We start from the raw sequence: 17,278 nt of genomic DNA on the forward strand, positions 1-17,278 counted from the left end.
CAGAGCACTGCAGCTTGTGGTGCTGTCACCCAGAGCCACCTCCAGCTCACAGCAGTGCAGGTGGCCCACAGCCCATTTGTGTCCACATTTAGTGGGGCTTGCCTGTTTGCCAAGCCCGGGCTGGGCTCAGGCTCCACAGCAGCTCGGGGCCCACATTAGAGATGGGGAGGCAAGACATGATCCTGCTGACCACAGAGAAAACATGAGGAGTGGTTTTCCCCAGTGCCCAACATGAACCACCCTGCTGAAATGAACCTCTCTGCTGGCCCTCAGCATCTGGCAACAGGGAGGCAAAAGCACTGGCCAAACCCTCTCCTGCTGTCTCAGCACGACATTCTGAGCAGAAAACAACCTGTGTTCAAGCTATCAAACCAGGTGACTAAGAGGAGCTAATGACACTTGCAGCCCTCACCTTCCCTGTTCTTGAGGAGATGTAGTGCTTCCATTCCATTTGAGCCCCTGGCTGGGCTCCTTTGCCTGAGATGAGGGGCTGCCACCCTCTCATGGCTGCAAGAACCCATGGGAGCTGCTTGCCCTCCACCATGAGATTTTGGATCAAGGGTTTGATGTTTATCAAGTGCTCCCTGAAGCACATCCTCAAAAATGCCATAAAAGCAAGAAATAGTTTATTCTTCCTAAGCTTGTTGCCTGTCAGTGGCAGAGGAGACTGTGTTTCCTGGGCAGGAATAAAGGGTCACAGGGGTGAGCATTGCAGCTTGTTTTTCCTAAGGATCTCTGGGAGCATTGCAGCTCATTTTTCTTAAGGATCTCTTGGACAAGAGCACAAGCAGCTTGAGAGGTGTTGTTGCTTGCATACAGATTCACAGAATATTCTGAGTTGGAAGGGACCCAGCAGGATCATTGAGTTCAAGATGGCCTGCCCAGGGATTAAACTCACACCCTTGGTGCTATCAGCACCATGCTCTGACCAGCTAAGCTAATCTCAGTGTCAGGAACTGCAGAATTGGGCTGAGCCCATAGTTTGACCTCAGCCACATAAATTTTTATGTTTTCTACAGAAGGTTGTTGAATTGTTCAGCAACCCTGCAAAATTGCAATTTTTTTTCCACCTGGCTCAATTAGACAACTGTGAAAGAGGATTAATTGCTCTGAAATCAATAGTGGAGCAGTGCAGCCATGCTGACATCAGCACAAAATAATGTCAATGCAGGAAAATGTAGATTGAGTATGGTAATCTAAAACAGTTTTATACTATTTGCATACCCATAACTACTTTTTTACACTCATTTTATATCTATTACAATGATTTAATGGAAGTCAGTGTAGACCTACACTACAGCAACTGAGAGAAAAATTTGGTTGCATAGAATAAAAGGTCATTTTCCACAGCCATCCCTGAAACACATGTCAATAAAGGAGAATATGAACAATGAGTTTTCCCTAACTGGCTAAAAATACTTGCTTTCACACTCTACAATAGTAATCGATTTGGACATGTGGTTGGTGCTTTGAGATGATCTAGTAATTGATTTTAAAACAGATGGCAGCTGTCAAATAAGCATTTGTATTTATTTGATGTTTCTATGAGAACCCTTGGGGTTTCACTATCTCAGTACTCTTTGTTTTCTCCTTTCCTAGACCCTCTTGCTGTTCTCTGATCTCTCTTCCTCTCATGTTCTTTTGATGCATCCTACTGACAATTTCTTTTGAGCTTTCTTTCCCAGCATAAACCATGGTCTTTATATCAGGCTTTAATTTCATTTTGCTTGAAATTCCTTTTTATTAACAGTTTTAATAAAACAGCAAAATGTCTTCAGCACACCAAATACTTCATAATCTGAGCATCAGCTACAATACATCACACAAATAGAACCATTGGTTATGCTCCCCAGAATTCCTGTCATTTACCAAATCAGCAATAAATAGCACTGGCCCTGAGAGCTTTTGAACCATAAATTGCTGATGTCTACGATTGTTTTATTTATTTTATTTTTAGTGATAGAAAAGAGTGGCAATGGTACAGGTTAGACTGCCAGAGGATTGGCCTGGCCAAGCATCTTTGTCTTCTTGTGCAAGTCTCTCTTTTTGTTAACTCATACTTAAAAATTACAGGTCATTTGTGTCTTCTAACAAGAAGTCCCAGGAAAAGGTGGGATTTTTTACTTGTAAATTATCTTTTTTCTCATTTTTTTCTCCTGATATCATTGGAAGTAACCCCTTAGCTACCAATGGATTTTCAGTTAGTCACTGGTGAAGGCCTCATCTTTTCCAAACAGCAAGCCAGAACTTTGCCACCTTCAGCAGAAAGGCAAAATTCACAAGTATGCCTCAGGATGGACAAAGGCTGCAGAACCAGCTGGATTTTAGAAGAGCATGAAGAAACCTACATGGCCATGGCATTTACATGCATGTGTTTATTAGCAAAGAGGAGCTCTGCCAGCCTAGAGCTCTGCAAGCCTGGGAAGAGGATTTGTCATGGAAAATGTCTTTAGAAATGCCCCAGTGGCAGATTATGGTTCAGAGCATTAAAACCATCTCTGTGGATTTACAAATGTGGCACATAACTGCTTTTTTGTCCAGAACCTGCAGGTTGCCACAGAGCTGGTATAAGATTAAAGCCTGGTGCTTTTCCCTGCATTGAGTCCATCAAGGAATTCAGAGGTCTGAATGCACTTTACTGGACTGTTCAGTGCTTAGACAGATGTGGACATGATAATTATGAATATTTGAGTTCTATGGCTAAAGTTGCTATTCGAGTATCAAAAGGAATAGCAAAATCCATTTTGAAGGTCCTTCGAAGATTGGGGTGGATATTATCCATGGAGGAACAAGCCAGAGGACTTCTGGGATCCCTTACAGATTCATCTGCTGTGATTCCTTGAGAAGTTTGTAACCTGAAGTGAGATAAAAGCCCCATTTCACTGCTCTTGCAAGTGCAACTGGAATTAAATTGCAGTTTGAAACAATCTGGTGGCTTCCTAACTTTACACATGCAGGGCTAATTTGTGATGACAGACCTACTAGAAATGTCCACCCAACTTCTGATCCACTGTTCAGTCTTTCCAGGGATTACCCACGTGGTATCATAGCCAAATGCTACATCCAATCCCTTATTAACCATGGCTTGTTATTTGGCAGCTGAGAACCACCCCCAGGGACTTCTGCTCCCTGATGGTGAGCAGGAGAGCTTCTACCAGGACACACATCCTTCAGAAGTTATGGCATTCCCACTTTGGGCAGCCTGGCTCACTCTGGGTATTGCTCAGGTGTTGATCCCAAAGACAGCCACCCACAAAATGCACAAATGCAGCAACCTTGAGTTCAGCTCAGGGAGCATCCCTCTCATCACACCTCTGTTATTTCCTCCAGCTGCTTTTCTCCTCCAATGATATTGAAGTCTCTAAGAGGGATATATACCCAGTTGTCACTGAATATGCAGACCTAGGACTTCAAATTCTCTTCCTGAGGGTCTGGTAATTTAGAAGACTCTTGGTTTCACACAGCTTTGAAATGATCATTCAATTGGGCCATACTCAACTAGAAAAAAGGATTAAAATACACATCCTGTAACATTCCCTGAGCACAAACACATCACTGGCTAATGCATGTCGCCACTGAAGAGTCACTACTCAAGAGCAGGGTCATCCAGCTGTTTCAGAGTGATTCATTACTAAATGTGCTGAGATGGAATAGCTTGTCTCAAACCCTGTGCTTGAAGCCAGCCAGCAGGTCTGAACAGCCCTTGTTCAGCTAAGGCAGCCACACACTTTATTCTCACTATTTTTCAAGTTTGCATGCCCTGTAGGGGCTGGCAAGCAAAACTGTGGAGAAAGAAAGAGCACAAAGCCAGCAGGATCTGACTGTGAGGAATCTCAGCAGCTCACTCACAGCATCCTGACATCTTGAGGCACTCAGTGACTGCAAGCTCTGGGGAAGAGGGCAAAAGTTTTGATCAATTGTCACTTCATGCTCTTATTCAGGAGGTCATGATCCAAATATGTAGAGGTGCTTTAGTGTATAAGGAGAATCTGTTTTTTACACATGAGGCAGGATCTGAATTAACTTTAGAAAAACTCAGCAGTTTTGAAGGAAGCTGATTTTCAGAGCATGTGCTAAATACAAACACAATGAATAAACTGTCTACAAGAGCAAATTGTCTGCACATCATTTTTTCTTTCAGCTGAAAGAACTTTCTGGTACTAATCCATTCTGTAGTCCAAGAGAATGTTCTCTGGTTTGCTAAAACTAACTGTTCTCTCTAATAGCAGCAAGGTCCTGGCTTTGTTTCAAGGCAAAGGTTCACTCAATTAAATCTCATTAACAGAGGACCACAAAACCTGCACTAAAACCTTTCTGGGTGTGTGACCTTCAGCAGAACTGCTTCATTAAGTCTGAGATCCTGGAGAAAATGTTTGCTGAATAAAGTCATTCCTAATTAATGTTAAAATGTCAATGATTCATGTGCCATCCATCTTTACTCCTTTTCCTTTATGCTCTTCATTATCTCTTTAATGGGTAACCAATATAAAAGTCAAAAGCAGAATCTTTTAAATGTACATATAACAGGTGGGACAATGCAGCAAAGCAAATTTGCCAGATGTGCTTTCCCCTGGAACATTTCTGACTTCTTAAATATCTTTCAGAAACCCCACTGCCATGCTGCCATTAAGAATTGATTAATTATTTTGTTATTTCTGAAAACCATGTGTATAGAGGATGAATTCTCCCTTGCACCCTTTCTGATGTTACCTTGAGTTTTATTCCAAGCCATATGCAAGTCTTGATTACAAAAGTGTTTATTTACCCTGTGATGAATATAATTGTCTGTTCTGCAAGGACTGCTCATCCAATTTTAATTTTTTTTTTTAATTAAACAGTTTCTGGTGGGTTTTTACTCTTCAGACCAGAGGGATGTCCTGGTTGGACTGGGGGGGCCATCAGAGGGTGCTGTACAAACCTGGTGGATCTGAACTCAGAAAATCCTCATCCCTTTTTCCAATAACCAGTGATGGCAGCAGATATTGGAGCTGCTTGGACCTGTGCAGCAGAACTTCATGGTGAAGGCTTAGAAACACTCTGTAGCCTCTCTAATTTTTATTCTCACATTAAAGTAATGGAGCCCATCTTCCTGCCCATCAATCTCTACAGCATATGCAAGCCCTTCTGGTGGTTTAAATAGGAATGACTCACATGATATTAAGCCTCTTAATGAAAATGTATTACATTATTGTCTTTCACAAAATGGGAGGTTTAAAAAGCCAAGTTAATGTCTTCCAAATGTCAGTAACTGGAGACACTTTGGACCAAGAGTGAATTTTATAGCTTTTCTGCAGATCTGTAAGATGAACTCATCTTTACAATGAAGGACATTCAATTATATGAAAAGCATTAGAAATTAGCAGTTATTTAAATTTGAATTTGAATTTAATAAGAACTAGGTTCTGCCAGTATTAAAAATAATTTCACATGATGGCAATATTGTTTTCTCCTTACATACTTGAACTCTGACATGTTTGCATTGGCATTTTTCTGAGCACCTTTTCATTGGTAATTATATTACTGAAATCTCAAAAAACCCAAATTTCAGTGGTATAAAGGGTCAGTCTCTAATCCTGGCTACTTATGGCAAATTGCCTTGCAAAAGTGATTTAAAAAATTGAATAGGGATAAAAGTCAAGATGGTATCTAAGGCACAGACTATGGCCTGGTATTTTGTTTTGAAGTTCCAGCCTTTCATAAATTACAAAGAATTTTTATATTTATTTATTCCCAACTGGCAACATAATTTAGGAATATTTAAATTGTTGCTGAAGCACTTGTATAAACATTGTTTAAATTGATTGATATGTGTCTAGTCTGATGTTGTGCACCCTAATCATGTGCAGGACACATGGCAGGAGCAGCAGTGCCTTTTATGCTGTCATGAGTCTGTGTACTAATATGAATAATTTGATGTTTCTTCAGCAAAGGTAATTAAGCCTAATAACCTATAAATACAGAGTAATTGTTATCAATTGTGCTCATTTGTGTATATGGCATAATTTGATGAGTATTTTTGATTGATATTCCTGTGGCATCCTCCCTGTGCTGTGATTAGACTGGGATTTTCATATCTGCATTCTTTCATTTATTGCTAACTAGTAATTTACCTCTAACAGCCTTTTCTTTTCTGTTCTCTCTCTTTTTTTTTTTAATTAGAGGAGATCTTGAAGACTCACATTGCTCATTGGTGGTCTCCTGATGGCACCAGGTTGGCATATGCAACAATTAATGCCTCCAGAGTCCCCACCATGGAGATCCCAATATATACAGGCATCCTTTACCCTACTGTTAAAACTTACCATTATCCAAAGGTAAGAGAAAATTAAAAAAATCAGTCCTGCTGCTCTATCAGAAATAAATGATTGTTTATTCCCAGTAGGCTCAGACAGGAGACTAATAATGCACACTCATAAGGAATGAAAATAAACAGATCAGCTGTTCCTCAGCAAATGTGCATTTAGCACATTCTTTAGCTGCATTTGTAAAATTTCACTTTTCAGGTTCTATGAGAATCAGTAACTCTGTACACAATGAAAATCAAAGTTAAAAATCCTTGCTTTTTACACACACAAAAGCAATTGTACTTCCATGCTGGAACGGGTGGAAGTTGGATGTTAGCTGTGGGTTTGTCTCCAGGATGGGGTTGTTGGTGTCTGAGGGCTTGGAATTTCTTTATTTCTGTGTTTGGATGTGTTTCTTTATTTAGATACGTTTCTATATTTAGAGATGTTTCTATATTTAGATTTATTTCTATATTTAGATTTTAGATAGATGGATGGAGGGATGGATGGATGGATGGATGGATGGATGGATGGATGGATGGATGGATGGATGGATAGATATAGATGATAGAGAGATAGATAGATATAGATGATAGATAGATAGATAGATAGATAGATAGATAGATAGATAGACAGACACATACATATATTTTATATTCACAAATATTCACTTTTGTATAGAAGGAAAATGCAGTATTTGGTCTTCCTTAGAATATCCAGGATGGTCTAATGTCAGAGGAGACATTGGTTTTAGAGGTTTGCTGTGCCTGAAAGACAGAAAAAGCTTAAGAGCCAATCTCCCCTTGACTGCAGACCTGCAGGGAGTGCACAGCACTGACACAGCTCTCCAGCAGCACAGACTCACTGCTGCTGGTATTGCTGTAATTTCCTGCTCTAAAGCAGCACAGGGGGGTCTGCTGCACTCATTCCTTCTGGGTTTCTTGCTTTAAGCACTGGTTGCCTAAGACCTCACATGCTGGTTCAAATTGAAGCATAATTTAGCAGGAGAGATACCCACAAATATGCAGGTTTTGTGGAAATCAATGGTTCCCAGCAGGAGATGCCCTTTCCTACAGTACAAAATGAATCAGTATTTCACTATATCAACCATCATCCTATTAGACAATCTTTTGTCAAAAGGTGCAGGAAATAGCAAAATTTCTAGTTGCCACAAAAAGTAGGATTTTTTACTAAGGTTAGAAGTGTTCTGAGTAAAATTGCCCTTTTTTTGTGCTGGCCAACCTCTCCACACCTCTGTGCCACATCCCTAGATTTGCAGCCTCCCTGTGAAAGACCACAGCAGTCCAATCCATATCCTGTTCAATGGGAATACTTTTCATAATCCATGGGGATACAATAAATCAAAACCATTCTGTGTTGTAGATCATATGGTAATTTATTCTTTTCTAAAATCCAGGCTGGAATGGAAAATCCAACTATTTCTTTGCACGTGATTGGTCTGAATGGACCCACTCATGACCTGGAAATGACTCCCCCAGATGATCAGAGAATGAGGTAGGTGCTTTCTCACCCTTCAATGCTGGCCTCAGTTCCCTTGGAGTTTTTTCAAGATAATTTTACAGTTTTTAACACTGGATCTTTCTGTGCTGCTATCAAAAAGTTTCATTTTGTGTAAATCTGCTTTTTTTCCCCCATTTACTTGTCTTTTTACATGTATTTTATAGAACATTACATTAGAGTAGGTTTGCACTGAATAATTTTGAAATAATCCAAACACATTTATGCAAAAGATGCATGACCTGTGGCCAAACCAAATAGATATTTGCCTTTCAAAAATACAACTTCAGACCTGTGTACAGCAAGTGGGAATTCAGGATCACAGTATCCCCATCACAGTAACAGAATGGTGGCTCCTGAACAATATAATTTCTCTTTTGGTAGCATTCTCTGTAAACAGACCCAGAAAGGTTTTAATTACAGCAATAACTTCTGACTGCAGGATCCAAGTGCTGTTTATAAATTTGTTCTATATGGTTATGGGTGGCCATAATTTATTTAGTTGCAATCAATATTGCAAAATGATGCAAAATACATCATAATTAATTAGTGCCTGTATATTTCATCAAAACCATGGCAATTGCCATCTCTAGGGATGATAGAAGTAGTGCTGCCAGAGCAACAGGGGTGTATTTTCATTATGCATATGTTTTCTGAAATGAGAAGATTAGTGTGATAAAATGTTATTAAAATAGGCAAGAGGGATGTACTGTACATTCAGTTACAGAAGGGAGTCTCAAGAAGGCAGGGGAAGCTGGTGATAAGGATCTTCCAGCAGACACATCCTATCTGAAGCATTTCAGTGTGCTCAGTGCAGATGATATATGGGCAGAGTGGCATTTCGTGTTCTTTTTATCTGGAGCAAAGTGATTTAGTACAATTAATAAAGCTGAGAATAAAGTGGAGATATGCCATAGCCTTTTTCTTTCAAAATTGAAAGAAGAAATTTTCCACAGAATTTTTTGCTGGAAATTGGATAGTTTTCAGTAAAAACAAAAAAAAATTTAAAAAAACCAACCCACCCCACCCCCCAAAAAAAAAAAAACCAACAAACCAAACAAACAAAAAAAACAAAACAAAAAAAAAAACACACACACAAAAAAAAGAAAAAAATCCAAGAAAAAAAATAAAGCAAAGGTGATGATGGGAAAACATATTTGGGGTGAAATGTACAATACTGATAATTTTTAAAATGTCTTTCATTCTGAACATTTTTGTCAAGTTTTCTCCAATGCCATGCTCTTCTGTGAAAAAAAGAAAGTGAAGGGAAGGGGTTGAAATTGAAGGGTGAAAAGTAGTACTGTAACATTTAATGCCTGACAGGCATTTTTTATTTTGGTGAAAACCACTGGATCTCAAGAGTTTCATCTGCAGATGAAGATCCAGAACTGGATCATCACCCAGCTTATTTCTCATATTTGCATCTCAGGTGGCAAATTGAGGGATGATATCTCCCTCAACTGCAGAAATCATCACTGGCCCTTGCATAGGCCAGAAACAAATAAATAATGGAAAAACTCAGACAAAAAGTCTGGAAAAACTCAGACAAAAGTCCAGTCTGGATTTGAGGCATTGTCTGTGCCCAGGGACCATGGGCTGGGCTGCTGCCTGTCCCTTGGCCTGTAGTAAATCCCTGTCTGCTCTTTGTGCTGTTTGTGGCTTTGTCACCATGGCCATACTGCAGGTATTCATATTGTAGAGTCACACCTCAAGTTTGGGATTCCTGCCTCCAGGAAGCAGCCCTGGAAAGCTGGGGCATGAACAAGGCTGCTGCACAAACATCTCAGTCTCAGATGATTCAAACTAAACCAAAAATGCCTTTACTGAAATGTGGAAATCCATTGCAAAACCCAGGATGGCTTCACCCTTGCTGACAGGGCTCAAACAAGGTGTCCCTTCCCCTTTGCTCTGATGTGGATGTCTGTAAATGCAGTGGTCAAGGACCTGCTGGTACAGATTTTGTTCTATGGAAGAAACAGGTTCTCCCTTAGATCAGCTCCACATAAAATGTGGGACAGCTCAGGCAGAGAGGGATTGGGAATTGCACTGATTTCCCATTTCTCTCCACTGGCTGCTCAACCAGTGCAGCTGCAGGAGCAGCAGATGCTGAGCATTAGCTGAGATGAATCACACCTTCTTGTTTCATCTTCCTCTGCAAAATGAGAACCATAAAACTTGGGTGTCCTATAGAAGAGAAGGGAAGGGAAGTAAATAAAATGAAAGACTCCACCCTACTCAAAAACTAGAATAATGACTATCCAGGTATCTGCAGTTATCTGTGGGCTGGGTTATCCATGGTCTGCATGACTGGAAGAGGGTTCAGAGGGGAATTGAGACTCCATGCCCTTGTCTGGGGTAGTAGGGAAGACCATGATCCACCTAAAATCATAATCAAAAGTTCCTGAGAAAGAACTGTGGCTCCTTAGTTCAAACAGTGAGAGGGATGTAAAAATTGGATATATGTCCTTGAAACTTTAAATTGGATTTATAGAAAAAGTGCTCCAAGCTACAATAAGTACTAAAATCACATTCCTTTTCTGGGGAGACTGAATCTGCTCAGTTCATTTTGGAGAGAAAGAAGAGACAGTTATACAGTTTAATTTTGCTGTGTTGGTTTTTTCCTCTTAGGGCCTACACTGTTGCTGATGAAGAGGAAAATTACAATTTTATTTCAGGCTCTAAATTTTCAGACTGCTGTTGTCTCACCTGGGCATATCCTTCCCCCCAGTGCAGTGGATGCAAGCATTGAGGCCTTCTGTTCCTTTTCCCTGCAGCCAATTTCAGGCACTAAATATTACTGAAAAGTACAAAATCAATTTCCAGCTTGTTATTTTTCTAGACAAACAGACCTTTGTGCTTTTGCCCTTTCTCTTCAGTACATGCAGGAGCTCTTGCCAGAACACAAAGGGCTCTCCAGTGACACAGAGCATTATTCCCAACGAGAGCAGCAACTCCTTATACATATTTTATAGCAAACAAATGAACTAATAAATTTTTTATAGACTGTATGCTGTAAAAAGTCTTATTATACTTTAAGGATGTCTTGGCCCACATGGCCCAGCAGTATATTGTAACATCACCAGCTTTGGCAGTTCAGCCAGAGTTGTGCCTTACAAATGAAGTGGTGGAGCCCTGAGTTGCTGCAGAGGTGGACATCTGGTGGCACCATGCCCTGCCTCTGAGAAGGCAACCATCAGTGAATTTATTCCTGTATTTTCCAGCCCAGCCCAGGTGGTTGCAGTCCTCACTACTGAATGGGACTTTTCCTGAAGATATCAATTGCAGGACTGTGCAGTCCACACCCATGGTTTACTCCAGGTATCATCACAACCTGAAAATGTCCAGCAATAAGATGGTGCAGGCAATTCATGGTGGTTTTGCTCATGCAAACTATCTCTGCTGATGTCTTTATGGCAACCAGCTGCATCTGCTTTACAGAAACCCTGTGTCACTCCAAACTCAATCCTTCTTACTATTTGTCTTTTAATGCAACACTCCTGGACACTTTGGTGTGTAGCCAGCAAGCTCAGAGGCCATCAACTTTTCATGAGCATCAAGAACCCAACCATTGATAGTGATGGGTCTGAGTCAGCTCACTTTAGTGTGCTCAGGATGGAAATGGTTTGCAATTTCTTTTCTACCTGTGCATAAATTTGTAGCTCCAGGCAGTTCAATCCTTCTTGGAAGACAGAATAACTTGAAAGATTCTTTATCTCTGTATTCATCTCTTCTTTGAAAATAACTTCCAGAAGTGGCAGATAAAACAGCTGCTCAGTCCTAAAAATGTCATTTTTAGGGGTTGAAATCCATACATAAAGCAGTCTAGAGACATCAGGACACGATGTTCTTTAAAACCACAGCTCTCTCCTGGCCTGTTTGCCTGCAGCAACTGCTCTGCCACGTGGCAATTCAGGATGGCAGCGTTGTGATCTGCTTTGTGTGTGTGTGTTTGCAGGGACTACTACATCACCATGGTGAAATGGGCCACCAGCACCAAGGTGGCAGTGAACTGGCTGAACAGGGCCCAGAACGTGTCCATCCTCACACTCTGTGATGCCACCACAGGGGTCTGCACCAAGGTAGGAGAGCTTTGCACAGGGGTCAATTGCCACCAGTGTCCAAAACCCACGCAAGGAAAAACTATTTCACTTATTTTACATGGTGAAAAGCCAGCTGGAACACATTAATTTAGGCAGACAGAACATAAACATTGTTCAGTTTTTAATTTTTTTTTTTAACACCCAGTAATCCAAGAAAACTCTCTTGGTGTTTGAGGGAGAGTGATTACCTGTCTTGATCACCTTTACCCACACACAAGCAACTATTTGCAACCTAAATATCTTTGCAACATTCTAGCTGCATTATATGTATTTAATGGCATTAAAACTAGCTCATGCTTATCTGCACATGCCTTAATTGCAGTTAATTAATCCCTTCTATGAGTGCACTAATACAAGTGGTGTATTGATATAAGATCAGCAGATTCCATTAGCAGATTCCATCATTTAAACTGACATGTGTTTCCACTGTATAAAATTGTTCTAATACACACATCCCTTGAAAAGGATCATGCAGTTCTGTGCATAGAGCATGGAGATAAGTTTTTTCTAATTAACTTTCAATTCAGCCTTTATTTATCTCTTAAGAAGATTTATTTCTTTGGGGAATAATACATCTTTTGGATTTATGTGTTTTGTCTGAATGTGTAAAATGCTTTCTTGAACTGGTGAATGTTTATCCATCAGGAAGGAAAGTCAAGGAAAGCAGCCACTGGATTTCATTCCAGAAGCACGTGTTTAAACAGTTTCTCTGTATTTCTGAGCAACTTTTCAACTCCAATCCAACAGCTTCATGCATTGATAGGCAAAATATAATATATGACAAGTATGGTATTAATGATCTTTTTGTGTTTTAGAAACATGAAGATGAGAGTGATGCCTGGCTGCACAGACAGGTAAGAGTGATCTTCTCCTTGTAGTCAAGTTTTTGGTAGGATAATTGCTTCTCTGAGCTTTTCCCCATCAGAGAAAAATCTGATTTCCAGATTTGAGAGAGCTGCTTGGAAGATGGCATGATCTGTGTAACAGAAAAGAGCTTCTCAGTAGCAAACAAGTTCTTAGTAAAGATGCCATCCACTCTGGTAGGTCCCATAGTCCTTAGCCTGCAATTTACTTGTATTTAAAAGAGATGAAAAGCTGGAGTGGGTGGGAAATCACCCACTGGCAGTATCTGGGTAGGACTCATCAGCCTCAGAGGCAATCCTTCATACCCCTCCCTGACACTGATGATGACAGTTTAAACACTATAGTGGTTGTTTTCTGGTCATTTTATTGAGAGGATCTCTGTCCATTCAGAGACAAAACCATGCAGACAGACTGTTGAGTCACTTAAATATGGTATATAACACTTGCCCAGGAGTCAGTTTGTGAAGGGACCTCAGATTAAATGAAGCTGGTTTGGAGAGAGAAGCTGTGATCTCCTTTCAGCCACAACACCAAACTGTTTTTCAATCCAGACAGGGAGCAGCATGTCACAAAATATCTTGTTTCATATATTTTTCCAAGTCCAAATTTAAAGCATTTCAAATTTTTGTCACAGCCTGTTCAGAGGAGCCAAGACCCTGTAGAAATGGCACTTCATCAGTTCACAGCAAGAACAAAGCTCTCCTCTGTTCCAGTGGCTGTCTTGCAGCAATGGGCTGTGTGTGATCCACATGAAAATTGATTTTATGGGGAAATAGATTTTGTGCCCAAGCATTTCAAATAATCTTTTGCTGATACAGAGTAGAAATGGTGCTGAAATATTCTTTACATTCATAAGGACTGTATTGGCTTGAGCAGGAAACAAAAACTTAAAAGACAAGTCAAATCAAGGGGAAATTAAATTGTCCAGATATTGTATATTAAAATTTAAAAAAAAAAAAAAATCCTTAACTGGCATTATTTATTTTAGAAGTTTGAAGGCAAGTAAAATAATCCTCCTAGCAGTAAAATAATCCTCCCACTGCTATTTACTTCAGTATAATAGGATCTGTGTTTTATGTTACTAATACAGTATAGTAGAACTTGTGTTTTTACACTGCTGTGGTTATTTAGTCACCTACCACATAGACAGACATTAAAAGACAGTGCTTCATCCTCATATCTGAAGTAAATGATCTGTCAGTCTCTAATGGGCTTGCTCCAGGGAAATACATTTTGTTTTACTGCATCTCCAAAAAGCATATACTTAGTTTGAGAGCACACTCTTAGTTTAATGTTAGAGAAGGATGCTCATTACAGCCTAATGAGTCAGACATCTCAGTACTAAACTAAAATAACATGTTCCATGGACTTTGGAGACATTTGATAGCATCTTTCAAAAGCTTTTGTAGCAGCCTGAAGAATCATATAGCTCTTTTGCCAGTATTTCTGACAACAGAATTACTTAAAATTCTAGTTTTGACTGAACATGATTACTGGGATAATTGTATTTTCTATATTTGCCTTTTATTCTATGACACATTAATCCAGATAACTGGGAAGGTATTTTCATGGCACGTGTGCCTGACTATGAGGATGATGTGAAAATATTAAATGCTAGTTTGGGTCCACAAACCTCTTCAAGGAGATGAATTGCACATCAGGGAGCTGCTGAAGGAGCTCAGCAGTGTGGCTTGGCTCAGGATGAGGACTCCTTGGTTGAGACATTTTAATATAAGTGTCTGTAAATGAGCCAGGTGGCCTGTCCCCTCTGGTGACAGCCAGAGTGGGTGGTGGCAGTGGGGTCACACAGCCAAGGGACCCTGGGCAGGGATCAGCACACCCCAAAGACCTCCTTGTGAGAAGTGTCCCAGTTTTAAATCAGCAGGACCCAGGAATCCAACTGCTTACCTTGTTCTTTAAAATACTACTTCAAAATCCTCCATGTGCCTGGTGTGAAAGGTTTTATGCACAGGTTTTACCTTTTTCCTGGGAATTTAATAGGGACAAACAGTCAGCTGGGAGAAGGAGACAAGAAGATACTCGACAGATACATGAGGGGGTCTCCAAGGATGACAGGGTTGACTTTTTTCAGCTGTCTGAAATCCTGGGAGAGCTGAGATAAAGCATACAAGCCATGAATTTGAATTTTGTTGTTTAGTAGTTTGGTGACTCAGTGGCATTTAAAAGTCTGTGTTTGGAAGGTCATAGTAAACAATCTCTTGTTTCCTTCTGAGCTCAAGTTGATGAATATATTTCATGCTAGTCCAAAATCTTTGGAGAGCCTCTCTCCAACACAGGCAAGGAGAAATAATGAAGCCACCCCTGTGCAGCTGAAAAATGGAATAACCTACCCAAAGTACAATGAGGAATACACTGTATTTACACAGGAGTTGCTAGAAAGTGTCTGTCACTCTTTGTCACATGAGGTGGCCCATGTTCACTAAAACTGTCCAGGGACTCTGCAAGTTTATACTTCTTTTATTTATATACTTGCTTGTGCACTTCTGAGCACAAGAGCCAGACTGAACTTCACTCACACTTTTTCTTAAATGCACAAACTGTTTGTTTGAAACACTAATTATAGCTGTAGGCAATTTTGTTTCAATTTCTGTGAAGAAGCCTTTTACCAGTAGTACTGGGGATGGTCATGTACAGGCAATGATTCAGCAAGGGAGAAATCAGGCAATTTCTGAGCACCTGCTGATGATAAACTTTACTGGCATTTTAATTGTTTTATTTATTTAATTGTGAATGTGGCCAGAAAAAAAGATTTAATTAGGAACCAGGGTGCAATTGCAACTCCATCAAAGGCTGCAGTCTTTGGCATTGACGTTGGCAGGACCAGGAGACCATAAAATTGTTTAGAGACCTATAACCTTCAAAACTGCCTGCATGGGCTGGCTGGCCTCCCCTATAACAGCTTCTTTGGGTTGCATTTTTCTTTCCAGTCCTATTTGCCCATTATTTTATATGACCCCAGTCTGAAGCTAAAGACTCACTCTCTTAAAAGGTGGAGGTGATGAAAACCTGGCACCATTTTGCTTTTACTACTCCCTTGCTTTAATCCTCCATGATAACCTAGTAATGATTCTTACATGTAGTTAATATGAAGTATGAAAAGAGTGCAAGGAACTTACAAACAAGACCTACTTCTTCACTCTGTAAAGCCCTTTTGCCAGACAATTATCCCAAAACTGACGTAATGTTGGCCCCAAGACAAAGGATGCAGCAGAAAGGGCCCAGAGTTCCATAACTCAAATACTCAAATTCATCTACCAGAGATAAAAAAGCTGCTCCTGGCCACCAAGAATCTTTTTGGTGTTTAAATGAAGAGTTCCCCCTTCACCCAGTGGAGGGGATCTGTACCCAGAGACATGGGATCCTCTCCAGTTGTTGATGCTGATTTTGGTGCAGCTGCCCTGGCTTCAGAGAGGGCCAAAGGTGTGGGGCACCCAGGCACAGAAGAGGAGGACAGGGATGAGGATGAAGCTCAGCATTGCCCCAGGGGCTGTGTGTCAGGAGATGGAAAGGGATCTTCCCCCTGGGCCCTGAGAGGAGGTGTCTGCATTGTCCCATTAGAGTCAATGCACACTGGGAGAAAACACCCAATTGTTGGATTTAAACAAAGTGTTTACCAAGGCATTAAAAGAATTCATGTCACACCTATCTGTTTATCAGAGCTATGGGCCTGTGACACAGAAAGTATTGGGGCATTTCACTGAAAGAATAATTTGCCAACACAGCAAAATCATTAATTCTGGGATCTGGGCAAAGATGGATCAGACAGAGAGGGCAGGAGATTGCTGACAAAGGGGAAATGCATCAGAGAATCAATTGGAAAGGATCCAGTTATTCAGATTAATTTGTTTCCTTTTAAAAACCTGGGGAGGAACCAGAAAATCATAATTCTTATGGAAGTATAACTCTCAGTCAGTAATAAAACCAATATGCAATGAATCTGCTTTACCACTGATTTCTGTGGGGAAATGTGTCCAAGAACATGTGAGGCACTGCAGAAGAACTGGAGGCTGGGAGTGTGCTGAGCACAGACCAACCAGTTTGGAGCTGTGTGGTACTGAAATATGAAGATTGTTTGCCCCATGTTAATGTGTGGGTGGGTTTGGTGGAGCTGTACTTCTGTGCCCACTAATCTTTCATAAATTCCAGCTCACCATAAATCAGATAATTTCTCTTTCAAACATTTGTCCTGGTGTGTGTTTGATCATGCAAATCCTCAAGGTCAGAGACACCTGTGCACTCCCCACCATCCTGTACACATCTTATCTTCCCTTGTTTTGCCAGAGGAGTCTTCCTCAGGTGGCTGCAGATTCAGTGATTCTCAGTGATCCCTCTCCAAACACAACTGAGTACACTCTACCTTTTTCTCTTTAGTTGTTATTCTTTACACCAGGACTTTGTGCTCCTCTCTTGGATCTACAGAAGCTCAGACTGCATTTAGCATTGTCCCCTCACCCATCCTGATTCTGCCAAACTTGGGATAAGCCCCTGAGG

The 17,278-nt window shown here is 40.5% G+C and overlaps 1 protein-coding gene across 4 annotated transcripts in view; it reads left to right on the forward strand.

The window, feature by feature from the left end:
- The window catches only part of DPP6 (dipeptidyl peptidase like 6), a 492,894-nt gene that overhangs the window by 432,114 nt on the left and 43,502 nt on the right, over positions 1-17,278 (forward strand). For all 4 annotated transcript variants that reach the window (XM_059839525.1, XM_059839508.1, XM_059839534.1 and 1 more), the window contains exons 9-12: positions 6,160-6,314; positions 7,702-7,799; positions 11,758-11,881; positions 12,718-12,756. In XM_059839525.1, the coding sequence (XP_059695508.1) occupies positions 6,160-6,314; positions 7,702-7,799; positions 11,758-11,881; positions 12,718-12,756 (416 nt within the window). The remainder of the gene's footprint in view (positions 1-6,159; positions 6,315-7,701; positions 7,800-11,757; positions 11,882-12,717; positions 12,757-17,278) is intronic.

This window comes from Haemorhous mexicanus, chromosome 1, assembly GCF_027477595.1.
Source record: "Haemorhous mexicanus isolate bHaeMex1 chromosome 1, bHaeMex1.pri, whole genome shotgun sequence".
Classification (NCBI taxonomy): Eukaryota; Metazoa; Chordata; class Aves; order Passeriformes; family Fringillidae; genus Haemorhous; species Haemorhous mexicanus.